At 40.7% G+C, this 19,467-nt stretch overlaps 1 protein-coding gene across 1 annotated transcript in view; it reads right to left on the minus strand.

Annotated features, from left to right (window-relative positions):
• Positions 1-19,467, minus strand: part of COL17A1 (collagen type XVII alpha 1 chain) — a 261,339-nt gene that overhangs the window by 153,972 nt on the left and 87,900 nt on the right. Inside the window, exons 13-15 of the mRNA XM_068111347.2 lie at positions 10,049-10,264; positions 3,005-3,088; positions 2,779-2,826 (exon numbers count right to left, since the gene is read on the minus strand). Coding sequence (XP_067967448.2) covers positions 2,779-2,826; positions 3,005-3,088; positions 10,049-10,264 — 348 coding nt within the window. The remainder of the gene's footprint in view (positions 1-2,778; positions 2,827-3,004; positions 3,089-10,048; positions 10,265-19,467) is intronic.

The raw sequence follows: 19,467 nt of genomic DNA on the forward strand, positions 1-19,467 counted from the left end.
GAACTATGCTAGGTGGCTGTCCGTCCATATCAGAGACATCAAATCTCTGCCGAAACCAATCAGAGATGAATTTGAGACTCGCCATCACTGGGTAATCTCGAAGTCAACCCACAGATATTCTGCTATACCCGTTGATCAAGCGCACGAGCAGAAAAACAAAGTTGTTAAGGGTTCCGGTGGTGCAGTAGGACTAACTGAAAATCCAGTCGCCTTCAAACGTTGGATGACCTCTGGACCAGAACTCGCCAGACTCATGAAGCAGTTCGAGAATGAATATATTCTTGATGATGACCCGGAAAACCCTACGAATTTCGAGCACCATGAACAGGGACTCGCCGCACAGAAAGCGTTCCAGCAACAGGTTGATAGCCTATCTAAAGTCATACAAAAGATGGGCAATCCTTTCCTGGATGATTTTCCCGAGTTAGTAACTCTTGACAGTCGTAACTGCACGAGTGAGACCGTAGTGAATACAATCCGTACACTGGAAGACATTGGTACGAAAAAGTATCAGGACTATTTGACAACAGTCCTTGTGGATCGCACTCGCTCCATACACAATCCGATGTCAAAGAATTCGCTACCCTTATTCTCGACAAAAGTCAAAGCTAAATCCAAGGACGGCAAGAAAGCAAAAGTGCTTGAGAACAATATGGCACTCTTCGGACAGTTATACATCTCCTTGCAAAATAGGGATGGTGATATCAATGACTTCTTCGCACATGAGGTTCAGTCATATCCTCCTTCCCTGTCTGACTTTGGCAAGCTGAACCTGCCAGGTACAAAATCTCAATTGTTGCAATGCATCGAGGAGCCGAACCAGACAGAGCCACCTGCATCATTTGACTGCAAAGTCCTGGACGGTGCTGTGATTGTGCACTGCTTGCCTGTAACACATGTCAGAACATTCCACGAATATGCAGACAATGTGTTCATTCCCTACCTGGAACGACAGCTAAAGACCACCAAACGACTGGACCTTGTGTGGGATACATACATACCGAACAGTTTGAAGGAGTCAACCAGGGAAAAACGAGGGAAAGGAACGTGCAGAAAGGTATCTGGTGACACCAAGCTGCCAACAAACTGGAATGACTTCCTCCGTGATCCTATCAACAAGAAAGAACTGTTTGAATTTCTTTCCTCAAAGGTGGCAGAGTTCAACTGTCCCGCAGGCAGTTCGGTATACATCACAGCTGGAGAGAATGTTATATGCATTGGAACTGAGATCGAAATGTCCATGTGCAATCAGGAGGAGGCCGACACGAGGATCGTGGTTCACGTGAAGCATGCATTGGAGAATGGTTCAAAAATTGTCCAAGTGCGCACCGTGGACACAGACATTGTTGTTGTTCTTACTGGCATGTTTCATGATCTTTCACATATTAACTCAGATGTAGACCTATGGGTAGCCTACGGTGTGGGAAAGAACTACACACATTACAGTATCAATGCCATCTGTGCACGCCTCGGTGAACCTAAATCAAGGTCCCTACCCATGTTCCACACCTTCTCAGGATGTGATACCACGTCAGCATTTCGAGGGAAGGGAAAGAAATCATTCTGGCAAGCATGGCATGTATATGATGCAATCACAAATGTTTTCGTACACCTGGGCACACATCCATTTGAGCATGTTGATTTGGAATCTGAAACATTTAAGAAGATCGAGCGACTAGTTATCATAGTGTATGACAAAACAAGCAATTTGACCAATGTAAACAGTGCACGTATGGAGCTCTTCTCCCAGAAGAGTCAAGCTGTAGACAAAATTCCACCTACTCAGAATGCACTTCTGCAGCACACAAAGAGGGCAGTGTACCAGGCTGGCATCTGGGTTACCAGCATGTTAGCACAACAAAAACTTCCAAGTCCAGCTGGATATGCTTGGAAAAAAGTCGCCGAATCTTGGGAACCTGTCTGGACAACAATTCCCGAAGCTTCTCGTGCTTGCAGAGAATTTATCAAATGCGGCTGCAAAAGAGATTGTACAGTGTGCAAATGTAGCAAGGCTAATCTCCCTTGTACATCTCTTTGCCGGTGTAAATGTTCTACCAGATCATAAGGTCAGTCACAGCAAAAATACTGGTCTGATGCCACATTTGAACGAATATCATATCATTATTTAAATTTTTTTGGGCGGCCATGTTGGATTTTGGACGCCATCTTGAAAATAAGTGACGTATGCAATGTACCTTTCCCTGAATCAGTTTCACTGACCACAAAAACCCCTGATTTGATACCTCATTTGTCTATCTGTGACTTCTACAGCCAGAGATATATGATATTTCAGTTTTGCTGACGGCATTTTGAATTTTGGCCGCCATCTTGGAAAATCTGAAAAGGTCAGGATGGCTCCTAGGCTACAATCAATTGATAGGTCCAAACGAAGCTCCGTACCAAATTTGGGACTTTTGTCCCGCTGGTAACATTAAAGTTGCTAAGCCACCGCACTATTCATACGAAACTGAAAAGGAGAAGCCCTGGGTTGTGCTCCTTTACCAAGCAGCTAGCTAACGCTTGCAAAGCCAGCCGTTCCTTAACGGTTTTGAATGGAGTGCTTGCTCAAATGCTTAAGCCACTTGGCGATCTCTCCACAAGAAACTTGGTAAATGAACACACACCCAATGTTCTTGAGACCCGATCATAGATCGACTGTAATCTATATACCCCAAAGATGAATGACCCTCCTTGCCACTCCCGGAGTGTGCGGGTGTACTAGTAAAATAAAATTTTCAAAGTGCACCGAAGAGCTAGGCCTCAAAGCAACCATCTTACCGTCAGCATAAATTCTCGCATTCAGTACGGTATGGTCCTCGACTCGATCTGAAACAGCAAAAGGAAAATGGTGTTGTTGCACATGTGAAAAAGTACACACCTATCACCTGCGTCAAAGAACCTAAGCACTTGCTTCTGGTCATGGGTTTCGATGGTGACATTACAGTCTCCGAGCTTCATCCAATGTGAACATGTGCCCATTGCATTGTGGGTAGTGCATACATACCATTGAAGTGCGTGGTGTTCATGGATGAAGAGTTCACAAAAACATTTTTTCTTCTGTCCATAGAATGGTCGTGGTACATGTTTCCTGTGGGAAAGAAATTAATGGTTGCAATAAATACTTGAGCAAGTATGAGGTGGAAGTACAACATTTCAAGACAAGTCCAGATGAAACAATAATGCAGAATGTTGTGGATTCAACACTTTGGTGAAGTTATAATATCGTTTTCTACCTCAGTTTACTCACTCAACCAATGTAATATTTGCTCATGGATTTCCCATTCCATTAGGGATTGTATTGATATTGTATCAACTTTAAAAAATATCTCACATGACCTGAAGTACACTGAACATGCAATGTATGTTCTTACAAGATATATATATATATATATATATATATATATATATATATATATATATATATATATATATATATATATATATATACCATAACACTGCATGGCTTAACCACCCTCACCCCCTAGTCAGGTTCACTATGTTTTTTCGTTCAAAATTTTTGTAGATTAGCAAAACTATACATTTTTGGAATATTCATAGCATGAGGAATCCAAAAATTAATGTTGGCATTTGCGTAGACACCTGCATGAAAATGACACTCAGGACAGTGATGAAGATCTGTAAAAGCATATTCCTGAACGGTATAGACCTAGTAGATCCTGTGTATAGGACTTATAGTTCAATCTGATACTAACAAGGCTGCTTTCTTGCTTTATAAACCCATACCTATAACTTCAAAGGACTTGTAATATCATGTATTATGTAATACAGTTATATAGTGGGTGGGGGTAATATGGACCCCACTGAATTTCCCATGATGCACTGCATCAAGCCTCGTCTCCATATCACGGGATAAACAAGTATGGCCGACCAGCAAGTGACCAACTGCAGTTGATTCAAACTCTTTAATGACGGTAAGTGCAAACTTCCAAAAGTTTTCATCTCAAATTTTACAATTCATAAGCATGCAGTACTGTGTATGTACATGTAGTCACTAGCTTGTTTGATGAGTGGTGTCCCTGGCTGAGTACACGTGAGAGCTGTCTCCAGCACCACTGTGTGTAGAAAACTCGATCCCAGCCCATATGTACTGGGCATGCTGACATGATCGAGAGGCATGGTGTGGGGAATATGGACCCTTTGGTAGTGTCTAATATAGACCCATGTCCATATTCCCCGCGGTCGATGTCCATATTCCCCACACAGGAAGCTAATAGAACAAGTCCACAAAACAGCATGTTCACTGTCAAAATTTGAATCAAATAAATTTTTCTGCACCGAAATATGTGACTAGGCAAAACTAGGCATGGTCCAAGTAGCCGTCAAGTATCGGCTGTTTGTTAACAGCCGATAACATGTGCACTTGATTCTGTATAAAAATCCGACAGTGACTATGCACTGTCGGACATTTAACTCACCCCGAAAAAGCGTTATCAACACAATTTCAACGTAATTCCACTATAAACAAATCTGACCTAGTTATTGATATGCCTAATTCTTTTGAATAAAATTTGTAATTGGTCACTGTAGGGGCAGGTAGAGGCAAGTAAAGGCTGGGTTTTTCTGTGTATGTGAAGGTGTATGATATCGGCTGTTGACAAACAGCCGATACTTGACGGCTAGGTCCAAGGTGTTTTTGTGGTCTGACAAGACGAAAAAGATGTGTTGTGATTTGGCTTTCAGATGGTGCGAACATACAAAAAGAAAGGTGTACGTGGTTTGTGGGCAGAGGAGGATATGCAGCGGGCAGTCGATGCAGTCAGACAAGGTCAACCTCTGAAGACTGTCGCACGAGAATATCATGTTCCACGTAATACGCCACGACGTCATGCAGGAAAAGATGCACCAGTGATGGTGACAAAGAGACTCGGTAGAAAGCCAGTTTTGGGTGAGGCACAAGAGTCCAGCCTTCAGGTTACCAAGTCTGCTAAACAACACAGAAAAGGACCTGAAAACTGCATGAGTAACGTCTCCTGCGTATATTGCAATGAGTTATTTGTTGATCCACCTGAATTTTCTTGGATCCAATGCAGTGAATGCAAGCAATGGGCCCACGAAAACGAAACTGACTATGAGGGTATAGGTGCTTTCGTCTGTGACGAGTGTCGCTAAGGTTGGTGTTCACTGAAAAATCGGAAAGTAACATTTGTCCCAGAGAACATTTGTCGAAAAGAAACTGGACTTACCACATTGAGGTAATATGGACCCGCAGTCCATATAACCCCAATGGGGGGGGGGGGGGGGTGGTCCATATTCCAAACAACGTGGGGAATATGGACACTGATGGCATATTTTTATTTGTCCCCTCAATCATATGTCTGATTTTATTCAACCCAAACTGCACGGGGATGTAGTCTGTCTGGTTGTCTAAATAAACCATTATTTGGAAATATTCCTTATCTATTTGTATAGTCTCTATCGGGACTTTGGCTTAGGGGGTCCATATTACCCCCACCTACACTATCACAAATATTTAAGACGATGGTTTTCAATTACCTTTGTTTGTTGCTTTTCTATAATCCTGAGCACTATTTTGAGGCCTTTATTGGATTCCTTGACCCAGAAAACATAGGATTGGCATATTTAATTAAGTTTCTAGGTTGACAAGAAGCCGAGATAGCACAAAATATGTATTTTATGGCGGCCATTTTGAAAATCCAAAATGGCGGCCATGCAGGTGGCTGTGCAAATGCCAACATTGATTTTTGGATTCTCCATGCTCTGATGATTCCAAAAATGTCCAGGTTTGCTAATCTCCCAAAGTTTTGAACGAAATTATATTTGCTAACATAGTGAACCTGACTACCCACAGATGTGTTTCGGGAGCCAGCACACCAATAGCAATGAGGCATGTGACGTCATCGGCACATCCGGCATGTTACTTTAATTGTGAGAATATAGTCAGGTTCACTATGTTTTTTCGTTCCAAATCATGGTAGATTAGCAAACCTATACATTTTTGGAAACGTTATTACATCGAAAATCTGAAAATCAATGTTTACATTTGCGGTGATACCTGTATGGCCGCCATAAAAATACATATTTTGCTCTATTTCTGCCTCTAATTACCCTAAAAACTTTTAAAAATATACTAAGCCTATGTTTTCAGGTACAAGGAATCCATTGGTGACATAATCAGACTTCTGACTGTAACAGTTCTTTCTTTTTTCAGGGAATATGCATCCAGGGAGCAGCCATTAATACAAAAAAAATTCCGTTAATATATTTATTTTACATATTAACTATCTTGGTGGAGGTGTTTATGGTGGTTGTTCTTCTTGTGTATTTTCAGTGCATAACTCATCATGAGTGAAGATCCTGATGGAAGCGAATTGTCTTTGGGCACGTCCAAGGAGTCTGTAGACTGGAAACTGTGCATCATTTGCCAGGAGAAAAACACTAACAAAGGGACAGTTGTTCTAAATCCCAGGACAGAATCCTACCAGAAGTTACTGGACATAGTGGCCGACAGAGCCAGCCTACGGGATGGAGAATATGTTGCTATCCAAAGACGTCTCCAGGACTGCACAAAACAAACGATGCTCGAAGCGAAAACAACGTGGCATCGAAGCTGCTATTCTGACGCCACTAATCAGATATCCTTGCAGCGCGCCAGGGAACGCTTTGAACATTCCATGTCCACAGAAAGGTATGCTGTCAAAACACGTGGCCATAAGAGAACAAGCTCAGAAATGGAAGCAAACACACCAACCACATCAACGACATTCACACGATCTGCAACAGAACCTTTGTCGAAAGATCAATGTTTCTTCTGTCAAGTGGATGACGGCCAGCGTCTCTTCACTGTCCGAACCGGAAACTCTGGGAATGCACTTAGGCAAGCGATACAAATTACCCAAGACCCGGTGCTGATGACGAGGTTAAACAATGCAATCTCACCAAGTGATGCCCATGCAATCGATGTGAGATACCACAAGCTGTGCTGGACGAATCATGTGTTTCGTGTCCTCAGGGATGATGTCAGAAACCAAGCCAGGCCCACGACGGCAGACCTACCAATGCAGATGCCATGCTTGATTGAGTTGATCAATATTGTAGACATTCAAACTCAAAAAAAAAGCGTATCTTCCCATGGATGCCATTGAGACAACACACATCTCGATGCTGGGAGGTAGTGATGAGGCAGAGAAGCACACACCGACGTTGACCCGACAATGGCTGAAGGACAAGATGCTCTCAGAGTTGCCAAGTGTAACGTCTGTGAGACAGAAAGACAGACGGAAGCCTTCTGTTCTTTTTTGCCCTGAAGCCTGCGAGGAAGATATGGTCCACACGTCTATGATGCAAGACCATGCAAGTGAAATGGATAACGCAAAGATGCTCTACAAAACAGCTAAGCTAATACGCAGACGCATTACAGACTTCACCGAGGAGAAGAAGCAGATCGATACAGTCACAGTAGCAAGCACAAAAGAAGATGTTCCAACTGAGTTGTACAGCCTGATACGATGGATTTTGGTAGGACCCGAAGAAGAGCTACAGACAGAGATGAGGAGCAGGACAGTCGACCGATCAGCACTGACCATAAGTCAGAACATAATGTATGCTTTCAAGACCTGAAGGCAGGTGCACCTGATGGCTCGATCCTTCCATGCAGTGATAAGTCAAAGCTGATCCATAGCCTCGAGAACTTCAGTAAAACGAATGAACATCATACTGATGCACAAGCAGCAGAATCAACAGAACAGACTGATGGTATTGCCGATGCAGTAACTCCATTTCCAGGACCATCTACGAGTCAGAGAATCGCTGTTGTTGATGGAATGGTGCTCGTCCAGAAGATGACAACGAAACCAGCGACAATCACCACAGTCAAAAATCTCGGCCAGCATTTCAATGACCGCCTCATGACCTTGACAGCAGGATCCGATGAGATTATCCTGGTCTTCGACACGTACAAGGCAGACTCCTTAAAACAGAAAACCAGAGAAAAACGACGACAAGGCAAAGACCCTGTTCAATACCAGATTGCGGATGATACAAACATCAAACATATACCAATGGCCGGCCGCTTCCTATCTCATGAAAAGACGAAAGCTGATCTAACAGTGTACCTTGCTGAAGCAACACTCAAGTATAATATATTGACCAACTCAAGTATAACTCAAGTATAATAACGCAAACTCTCCAAAGTTAATCATCACGTCAGCAGCAGGCCACACTAGAAGCAACCGGGGCATGCAGTTTGACCCAAACAACCATGAGGAAGCTGACACACTGATGATCAGCTTAGCAGCGGCAGCATCACAACGTTGTCCTGAAGCACAGTTAGTCTTCTTCACCCCGGATACAGACGTCCTGGTTCTAGCTATTGCAGCCTATGACAAGCTCTGCAAAAACACATCGATGACGATGGTATCAGGAACCGTGGAGGTAGGGCCAATGTGGAGAGCGCTAGGAAGAGAAAAGGCAACAGCATTACCTATATTCCACGCATTTACTGGAGCAGACAATGTTGGTCGATTCTCAGGAGTGGGTAAAACGAAGTGGTTTCAACACTACATCAAGGCTGAAAGGGACGTAGTCAGAGCACTGATGAAACTACCAGAGGATGGTGAACTAACGCATGAGGTATTAGAAACATTGGCCAGCTTTGTATGCTTAGCGTATTGCCCAAAAGGTATTCAGATCGCAAGTATTCCTGACCTAAGATGGCATCTGTTTTGCAAACATCTGGCAGAAAGTAACAAGTTGCCTCCAACAACTGGTGCACTTGAGGAGCACATTGAACGTGTGCGAGTACAGAGTAGAGTTTGGTGCCAAGCCACTGTCATGTGGCAACAGCTGTTTGACCCACTCAAACATGGCTACCATCAGGACGAGAAAGGCCATATACTCCCTATCACCACCAAGGTTCTACCAGCTCCACAGGCCATTGTCGAGTTAGTCAGATGTCAATGTAAAGCCAATTGCTCAACCCAGCGGTGCTCATGCAGAAGAAATGACTTAACTTGCACCGACCTTTGCTTGTGTGGAACGGACTGTGAAAACGATGCGGACTATATTGTCGGATAAGACACACAGGACAGTGATGACGAACTCCAAATGGCATATTCTGTAATCGTGTATGTTTGATGCCATTGACTGCCTGTGTATATTTTGTCATTGACTGCCTGTGTAGATGTGAAGTTATACTGACCGCATGTGTATATATGATTTTGCTGACTGCCTGTGTATGTTTGGTGATATGAATGATTGTGACACATTTTGATGTTATTAACTGCCTGTACAAAATGATAACATGTATTTGATTATGCAACTTATCGCGAATATAAAGACAGTATTTTGCAATTCAAAACCTTTGATTCGTGTCTTACCATTCCCCATAGCACTAATTTGATACTTTCATTGGATTCCTTGTCCCTGAAAATATAGGTTTAGTATATTTTTTAAAGTTTTTAGGGTAATTAGAGGCAGAAATAGAACAAAATATGTATTTTACAGTGGCCATTTTGAAAATCCAAAATGGCCGCCATACAGGTATCTCTCCAAATGTAAACATTGATTTTTAGTTTCCTTATGCTATAACCTTTCCAAAAATGTATAGGTTTGCTAATCTACGATGATTTTGAACGAAATATAATTTATTGACATCGTGAACCTGACTAATATAAAGAATAGTGCTGTACTGAACCTTGAAATGGATGAATTATAAAAGTGCCGAATCAAATAACGAGGGACCATTTTGATAGTACGTATTCGATGATCTTTATTCCCGAGAGAGGGCGGAGTTTTATTCTTTATTTTCCTTTTTGTCCCTAAATTTGATTGTTTTGGAATCCTCATAAATCAGCACCGAATGAAGTGTCCCCGCCATGCCACCCTAAAGGCAGGCCATGCATTGGAGACAAACTATGGGCTTATAGGAGCGAAGAGGGCAACCGTCCGTGGAATAGGCCAGTTGTGGTGAGATGGGACGCGGTGCTTATCGGACAATAAGTGAATCCTCGACAAGAGAGAGAGAGAGACGGTGACCATCGGCCAGGTGATGCGTGTCCATTCTACCTACCGTCTTGATAGATGGGACCAAAACCACGAGGTGAGTGAGGCGCAGAAACCATGGAGGAGGCAGAGAAGACGTTGTGGGGGCCCTGGTGCCCAGGGCTGAGCAAAGGTGCCGTGTTGGGACGTTGAAAGGATGGAAGGGACATCACCGGGAACACTGGATCTGGAGAAATTATTATGGGAGGAGGGATGTTCAGAGGACGAGGCAGGGTGCTTGTGACTGCAGGAAGGGAAAGACAATGGAGGAAAAGGTAACTGCACTATTGCATGGACAATTAGTAAATGACAAAATGAAAAGGTAACTGCACTATTGCATGGACAATTAGTAAATGACAAAATGAAAAGGTAACTGCACTATTGCATGGACAATAAGTAAATGACAAAATGAAAAGGTAACTGCACTATTACATGGACGATTAGTAAATGACAAAGTGAAATGGTAACTGCACTATTACATGGACGATTAGTAAATGACAAAATGAAAATGTAACTGCACTATTACATGGACAATTAGTAAATGACAAAATGAAAAGGTAACTGCACTATTACATGGACAATTAGTAAATGACAAAGTGAAATGGTAACTGCACTATTACATGGACGATTAGTAAATGACAAAATGAAAATGTAACTGCACTATTACATGGACAATTAGTAAATGACAAAATGAAAAGGTAACTGCACTATTACATGGACAATTAGTAAATGACAAAGTGAAATGGTAACTGCACTATTACATGGACGATTAGTAAATGACAAAATGAAAATGTAACTGCACTATTACATGGACGATTAGTAAATGACAAAATGAAAAGGTAACTGCACTATTACATGGACAATTAGTAAATGACAAAATGAAAAGGTAACTGCACTATTGCATGGACAATAAGTAAATGACAAAGTGAAATGGTAACTGCACTATTACATGGACAATTAGTAAATGACAAAATGAAAAGGTAACTGCACTATTGCATGGACAATTAGTAAATGACAAAGTGAAATGGTAACTGCACTATTACATGGACAATAAGTAAATGACAAAATGAAAAGGTAACTGCACTATTGCATGGACAATAAGTAAATGACAAAGTGAAATGGTAACTGCACTATTACATGGACAATAAGTAAATGACAAAGTGAAATGGTAACTGCACTATTACATGGACAATAAGTAAATGACAAAATGAAAAGGTAACTGCACTATTGCATGGACAATAAGTAAATGACAAAGTGAAATGGTAACTGCACTATTACATGGACAATAAGTAAATGACAAAATGAAATGGTAACTGCACTATTGCATGGACAATAAGTAAATGACAAAGTGAAATGGTAACTGCACTATTACATGGACAATAAGTAAATGACAAAATGAAATGGTAACTGCACTATTGCATGGACAATAAGTAAATGACAAAGTGAAATGGTAACTGCACTATTACATGGACAATTAGTAAATGACAAAATGAAAAGGTAACTGCACTATTGCATGGACAATTAGTAAATGACAAAGTGAAATGGTAACTGCACTATTACATGGACAATTAGTAAATGACAAAATGAAAAGGTAACTGCACTATTACATGGACAATTAGTAAATGACAAAATGAAAAGGTAACTGCACTATTGCATGGACAATAAGTAAATGACAAAGTGAAATGGTAACTGCACTATTACATGGACAATAAGTAAATGACAAAATGAAATGGTAACTGCACTATTGCATGGACAATAAGTAAATGACAAAGTGAAATGGTAACTGCACTATTACATGGACAATTAGTAAATGACAAAATGAAAAGGTAACTGCACTATTGCATGGACAATTAGTAAATGACAAAGTGAAATGGTAACTGCACTATTGCATGAACAATTAGTAAATGACAAAGTGAAATGGTAACTGCACTATTACATGGACAATTAGTAAATGACAAAATGAAATGGTAACTGCACTATTGCATGGACAATTAGTAAATGACAAAGTGAAATGGTAACTGCACTATTACATGGACAATTAGTAAATGACAAAGTGAAATGGTAACTGCACTATTACATGGACGATTAGTAAATGACAAAATGAAAATGTAACTGCACTATTGCATGAACAATTAGTAAATGACAAAATGAAAAGGTAACTGCACTATTGCATGGACAATTAGTAAATGACAAAATGAAAAGGTAACTGCACTATTACATGGACAATTAGTAAATGACAAAGTGAAATGGTAACTGCACTATTACATGGACAATTAGTAAATGACAAAGTGAAATGGTAACTGCACTATTACATGGACAATTAGTAAATGACAAAGTGAAATGGTAACTGCACTATTACATGGACGATTAGTAAATGACAAAATGAAAATGTAACTGCACTATTGCATGAACATTTAGTAAATGACAAAATGAAAAGGTAACTGCACTATTGCATGGACAATTAGTAAATGACAAAGTGAAATGGTAACTGCACTATTACATGGACAATTAGTAAATGACAAAGTGAAATGGTAACTGCACTATTACATGGACGATTAGTAAATGACAAAATGAAAATGTAACTGCACTATTGCATGAACAATTAGTAAATGAAATGACAAAATGAAAAGGTAACTGCACTATTGCATGGACAATTAGTAAATGACAAAGTGAAATGGTAACTGCACTATTACATGGACAATTAGTAAATGACAAAGTGAAATGGTAACTGCACTATTACATGGACGATTAGTAAATGACAAAATGAAAATGTAACTGCACTATTGCATGAACAATTAGTAAATGACAAAATGAAAAGGTAACTGCACTATTGCATGGACAATTAGTAAATGACAAAATGAAAAGGTAACTGCACTATTGCATGAACAATTAGTAAATGACAAAATGAAAAGGTAACTGCACTATTGCATGGACAATTAGTAAATGACAAAATGAAAAGGTAACTGCACTATTACATGGACAATTAGTAAATGACAACGTGGTCGTACCGTTTACGGTAGGTACCCTTGTTGCACATATACCATTTCACTAACACCATTTAGGGTTAGGGTTAGGGTGATATCCCTTGCTTACAATGATTTTGGACAGCAGGAGGCCATTTGGCTCTTCATGCCTGTGCTGTAACCCCACTATATTGCTGTAACCCCACTATATTAACTTACTGCAGTATATCCATATATGCTTTTCTACTCTGTGCCATCCCCATGTTTCTTCTTCTTCGTCTTTCGCATGCCACCAATGCCTGGAAATACCATCGTTGATTGAAGGGGTGTATCTGTACCACTGATGCAGTGCCCCCTTTAGGTTAGAGCAGAAATTATAGTTATTTGTACAGGGTGCCGGAGATAGCTAGCTCGCCTACTCCTCTCGAAGTAAGGACACCTTGGGATCTTTAACCTCCACCACCGAATGTTGGAAGATGGGACGATTCTCATAGTGAGCATTAACTTACACTAAATTCAATCCACGATTCCATTTGAATCATTAACTTACGAAAATATTTCCTCCAGACAAGATACTCACAATATAGTCCAAGAAGCACTCGTGTTTATTGTAAGCTTCATGATACAAACGAGCAGAATAACCCGCCCAATGACACAATGGATGCTGTAGGAAAATCTGCCGCATATTCTGGCCTAATAACATATCCACCAAATACTTGCATGAAAAAACTGCTGCCACAACGTTGCCCTTGAAATGAGTCGCCACCTCAAATGGCCACGTGATCAGCGAATCCCCAATGTTGCTTTGGGATGGACACCGCCATGGAGGAGGAAACCAGGCAGGCCAAAACAACTTGGTGTAGGCCTATGGTAGCTAAATTGGAGGAGATGGGTCTATCATGGTGTGAGGCGCAGAGTGGAGCTCAGGATGGACATAAATGGCGAAACCGTGTAGTAGCTTTACGTACAATTGAGACGAAGAGGATAAGTAAGTAAGTGAGCAAGAGTACACTCCCTATGGGAGATCTTGTTCCAAGCAGCAACACGTTCTTCTCACATATACCTTTATTTGGGTGGTTTAAAGGCAACTGACGGCTGCCTCAATCATTCCCAAAAACAAAATATAAAAAAACTAGAAAAATTCATACAATACTTAGCCTGCGCAGTCAACCTGCTGTGAGCCAACTCTTCTATTTTTGAATGTTTCTTTTTTTTAATCCAATATGGCTGCCAGACCACGTGAGCGATGACATCATCAATTTATATTCTCTAAATAATTGTTGCACAGATCATGCTCAATAAATTTCAAACTGATCAGACTAAGCGTTGTCCCTGTCGAATTATGACGTCATAATGATGGCACCAATGACATCATCGTTAACAACACCTATTCTCCATATGGAGTTATTTACAATGAGCCACGTTTCAATTTGTAAAATGCTGACATATGCTGACACACTTTACTTTGCTGAAATGCAGGCACAATTATTATATTTTCGTCAAAAATCGTCGGAATTTCACCAAATCTGTTTTGGTTGTGTGTTATTATACCTCAGCGATTGGCAAATCTGAAATCAGAATTTTATTTGAGGTCAAAATGAGCCCGTGAGGTCACTCCGTACTTTGCCTGCTCGTGATGTGCAGTGTGATAATTAATTCCATGCCCACTCTAGAGGACTCTTCTTCTTCATGCAATAACAACTTCTAGCTTCCAGACCGTACATCCAATCATCTTGAAATTTTGCACACATGTTACACTTCATTACCTCCACTACAATATAACGTTTCACATCGATCAAGGGAAGCGGTTCAAGAGTTATACATTTTTTAATATTTTCGTTTAATTATTTATGTCTACCAAACCACGTGACCTATCGCAAATTCCTTAAGGTCGTTTTAGTAGACTGATATGCTGAACAAATCTGTGAAGTTTCCCCTCGATAGCATCAAAAATGAGGGAGGAGCTAGGTTTTAAAAGTTTATGCTTAAAAACGTCATAACTCCGAAATCATGTGACGCATGACGTCATGCTCGCTGACTTTTTTGTTCGTCATGGGTATGCGATTCTGCCTACAAAGTTTGGCCTCGATCTGTTCAGTCGTTTAGGAGAAAATTGGATTTTAGTGGTTTTTCAGGCTTTTCACTCAAAACAATATGGCGTCCGAACCACGTGACCTACGACCTCATTATATATATTTTTTGCATCAATTTATACCGAGAAGATGCTCAAGAAATTTCATACTGATCGGATAAAGTTTTTTACTTGACGAATTATGACGTCATAACGGCGGTACCTATGATGTCATCATTCACATATGTTATTCCGCATGGAGAGTTATTTGCAATGAGACATGTTTCAATTATTTCTGTGCAGCGGTTTTTGAGATATAGAGGTGCAAAGTTTTTGGGTTTTTCCAAGATGGCGCCAATCCCACGTGACCTGTGACGTCATAATATTCACCAAAATATTCTACAGGAGGAGGCCCTCCTATGGTGAAAATTTTATGTTAATCGGACCAATGGTTGCCGAGAAAATGAATTTTTAAAATGCACACACACGTACGTACGCATCCAAATGCTTAACCGTGCCTTTCGCTTCGCGAGCGCAGGGTAATGATTATATTATGAATGATCACTTTCAGGCCATTTCCCCCCGCTGGAGCAGGGGCTAGCCTTATGGACTCCATGACAATCATAGTTCCCTGTTTGAGGCAATGTTTTTATGGCCGGATGCCCTTCCTGACGCCAACCCTTATTCGCCTCTTACGATGTGCAGGGATACGGTGTACCTATTCTAAATCGGGGTGCACACCGGGATCATTCATCACAGGAAGCTGGTACTCAATTTGCCGACCTCGGAAGGATGACAGGCTGAGTCAACCCCCCTGGCGTTAATTCAGCGATCGACCGGGAATTGAACCCAGGATCCGAGGATCCCAAGCCTGTGCCCTAACCGCTAAGCCAACACCAGGCTTAAGCAAAAACATGTCTACTGATTATAATTCAAAACACCTCACTGCACTGGAAAATGTGGGGATGGGGATACTGTACTGTAAAAGGTAGGACTTGTAATACCCTCTTCCACCTACAGGTGGCATTACATTATACACATTTACATGGAGAATTTACTCCTCTCGACCCTCCCCCCTACCCCACAAGACCACCGACAAAGACAACAACACCCCGATGCACTAATTGTGGTCATGCTGATCCTATGTAGCAAATCTGGATGTAATCGGTATTGCGTCTACATAACTACCAAGTAGGTTAAAAACACAGTATTGCAGTAGCAGTATTGCAGTAAGAGTAGCGCAACAACCACACACACACACACACAACCAGACACACAATCACACACACACAATCACACACACACACACAACCACACACACACAATCACACACAACCACACACACACACAACCACACACACACAACCACACACACAATCACACAATCACACACACACACAACCACACAAGCACACACACACAATCACACACACACACAACCACACACACACACACATCCACACACAGCCACACACACACACGACCATACACATACAACCACACACACACACAACCACACACACACACACAATTACACACACACAACCAGACACACACACACACACACAATTACACACACACACACACAATTACACACACACACACACACACACACACACACACACCGGTTTGTGAATTATAGTAAGGTTATCTCTGGTTAGTAAGAAAATTTTTTTTTAGTGATGTAGACGGTAGCGATGTAGACGTTTTCAACCTACTCGGTAATGATGTAGATGTTATAAGCCTACTCGGTAGGGATGTAGACGTTTTTAAACCGACTTGGTAATGATGTAGACGTTTTTAAACCGACTCGGTAATGATCTAGACGTTTTCAAACCGACTCGGTGGTTATGTAGACGTTTTCAACATACTCGGTAATGATATGGACGTTTTCAAACCGACTCGGTGGTTATGTAGACGTTTTCAACATACTCGGTAATGATGTGGACGTTTTTAACCTACTCGGTGGTTATGTAGACGTTTTCAACATACTCGGTAATGATATGGACGTTTTTAACCTACTCGGTGGTTATGTAGAAGTTTTCAACATATTCGGCAATGATATGGACGTTTTTAACCGACTCGGTGGTTATGTAGAAGTTTTCAACATATTCGGTAATGATATGGACGTTTTTAACCGACTCGGTGGTTATGTAGACGTTTTCAACATACTCGGTAATGATGTAGAAGTTTTCAACATATTCGGTAATGATATGGACGTTTTTAACCGACTCGGTGGTTATGTAGACGTTTTCAACATACTCGGTAATGATGTGGACGTTTTCAACATACTCGGTAATGATATGGACGTTTTTAACCTACTCGGTGGTTATGTAGACGTTTTCAACATACTCGGTAATGATATGGACGTTTTTAACCGACTCGGTGGTTATGTAGAAGTTTTCAACATATTCGGTAATGATATGGACGTTTTTAACCTACTCGGTGGTTATGTAGAAGTTTTCAACATACTCGGTAATGATGTGGACGTTTTCAACCGACTCGGTGGTTATGTAGAAGTTTTCAACCTACTCGGTAATGATATGGACGTTTTTAACCTACTCGGTGGTTATGTAGACGTTTTCAACATACTCGGTAATGATGTGGACGTTTTCAACCTACTCGGTGGTTATGTAGAAGTTTTCAACATATTCGGTAATGATGTGGACGTTTTCAACCTACTCGGTGGTTATGTAGAAGTTTTCAACATATTCGGTAATGATGTGGACGTTTTCAACCTACTCGGTGGTTATGTAGAAGTTTTCAACATATTCGGTAATGATATGGACGTTTTTAACCTACTCGGTGGTTATGTAGAAGTTTTCAACATATTCGGTAATGATGTGGACGTTTTCAACCTACTCGGTGGTTATGTAGAAGTTTTCAACCTACTCGGTAATGATATGGACGTTTTTAACCTACTCGGTGGTTATGTAGACGTTTTCAACATACTCGGTAATGATATGGACGTTTTTAACCGACTCGGTGGTTATGTAGACGTTTTCAACATACTCGGTAATGATATGGACGTTTTTAACCTACTCGGTGGTTATGTTGAAGTTTTCAACATACTCGGTAATGATATGGACGTTTTTAACCGACTCGGTGGTTATGTAGAAGTTTTCAACATACTCGGTAATGATATGGACGTTTTTAACCTACTCGGTGGTTATGTAGACGTTTTCAACATACTCGGTAATGATATGGACGTTTTTAACCTACTCGGTGGTTATGTAGAAGTTTTCAACATACTCGGTAATGATATGGACGTTTTTAACCGACTCGGTGGTTATGTAGAAGTTTTCAACATACTCGGTAATGATATGGACGTTTTTAATCGACTCGGTGGTTATGTAGACGTTTTCAACATACTCGGTAATGATATGGACGTTTTTAACCTACTCGGTCGTTATGTAGAAGTTTTCAACATACTCGGTAATGATATGGACGTTTTTAACCGACTCGGTGGTTATGTAGAAGTTTTCAACATACTCGGTAATGATATGGACGTTTTTAACCTACTCGGTGGTTATGTAGAAGTTTTCAACATATTCGGTAATGATGTGGACGTTTTTAACCTACTCGGTGGTTATGTAGAAGTTTTCAACATATTCGGTAATGATATGGACGTTTTTAACCGACTCGGTGGTTATGTAGAAGTTTTCAACATACTCGGTAATGATATGGACGTTTTTAACCTACTCGGTGGTTATGTAGAAGTTTTCAACATATTCGGTGGTGATATGGACGTTTTTAACCGACTCGGTGGTTATGTAGAAGTTTTCAACATACTCGGTAATGATATGGACGTTTTTAACCTACTCGGTGGTTATGTAGAAGTTTTCAACATACTCGGTAATGATATGGACGTTTTTAACCTACTCGGTGGTTATGTAGAAGTTTTCAACATACTCGGTAATGATATGGACGTTTTTAACCTACTCGGTGGTGATGTAGAAGTTTTCAACATACTCGGTAATGATGTGGACGTTTTTAACCTACTCGGTGGTTATGTAGAAGTTTTCAACATACTCGGTAATGATATGGACGTTTTTAACCTACTCGGTGGTTATGTAGAAGTTTTCAACATACTCGGTAATGATGTGGACGTTTTTAACCTACTCGGTGGTGATGTAGAAGTTTTCAACATACTCGGGAATGATGTGGACGTTTTTAACCTACTCGGTGGTTATGTAGAAGTTTTCAACATACTCGGTAATGATATGGACGTTTTTAACCGACTCGGTGGTTATGTAGAAGTTTTCAACATACTCGGTAATGATATGGACGTTTTTAACCTACTCGGTGGTTATGTAGAAGTTTTCAACATATTCGGTAATGATGTGGACGTTTTTAACCTACTCGGTGGTTATGTAGAAGTTTTCAACATATTCGGTAATGATATGGACGTTT

The sequence above is a fragment of the Myxine glutinosa genome, chromosome 3, assembly GCF_964187855.1.
Source record: "Myxine glutinosa chromosome 3, kmMyxGlut1.1, whole genome shotgun sequence".
Lineage (NCBI taxonomy): Eukaryota > Metazoa > Chordata > Myxini > Myxiniformes > Myxinidae > Myxine > Myxine glutinosa.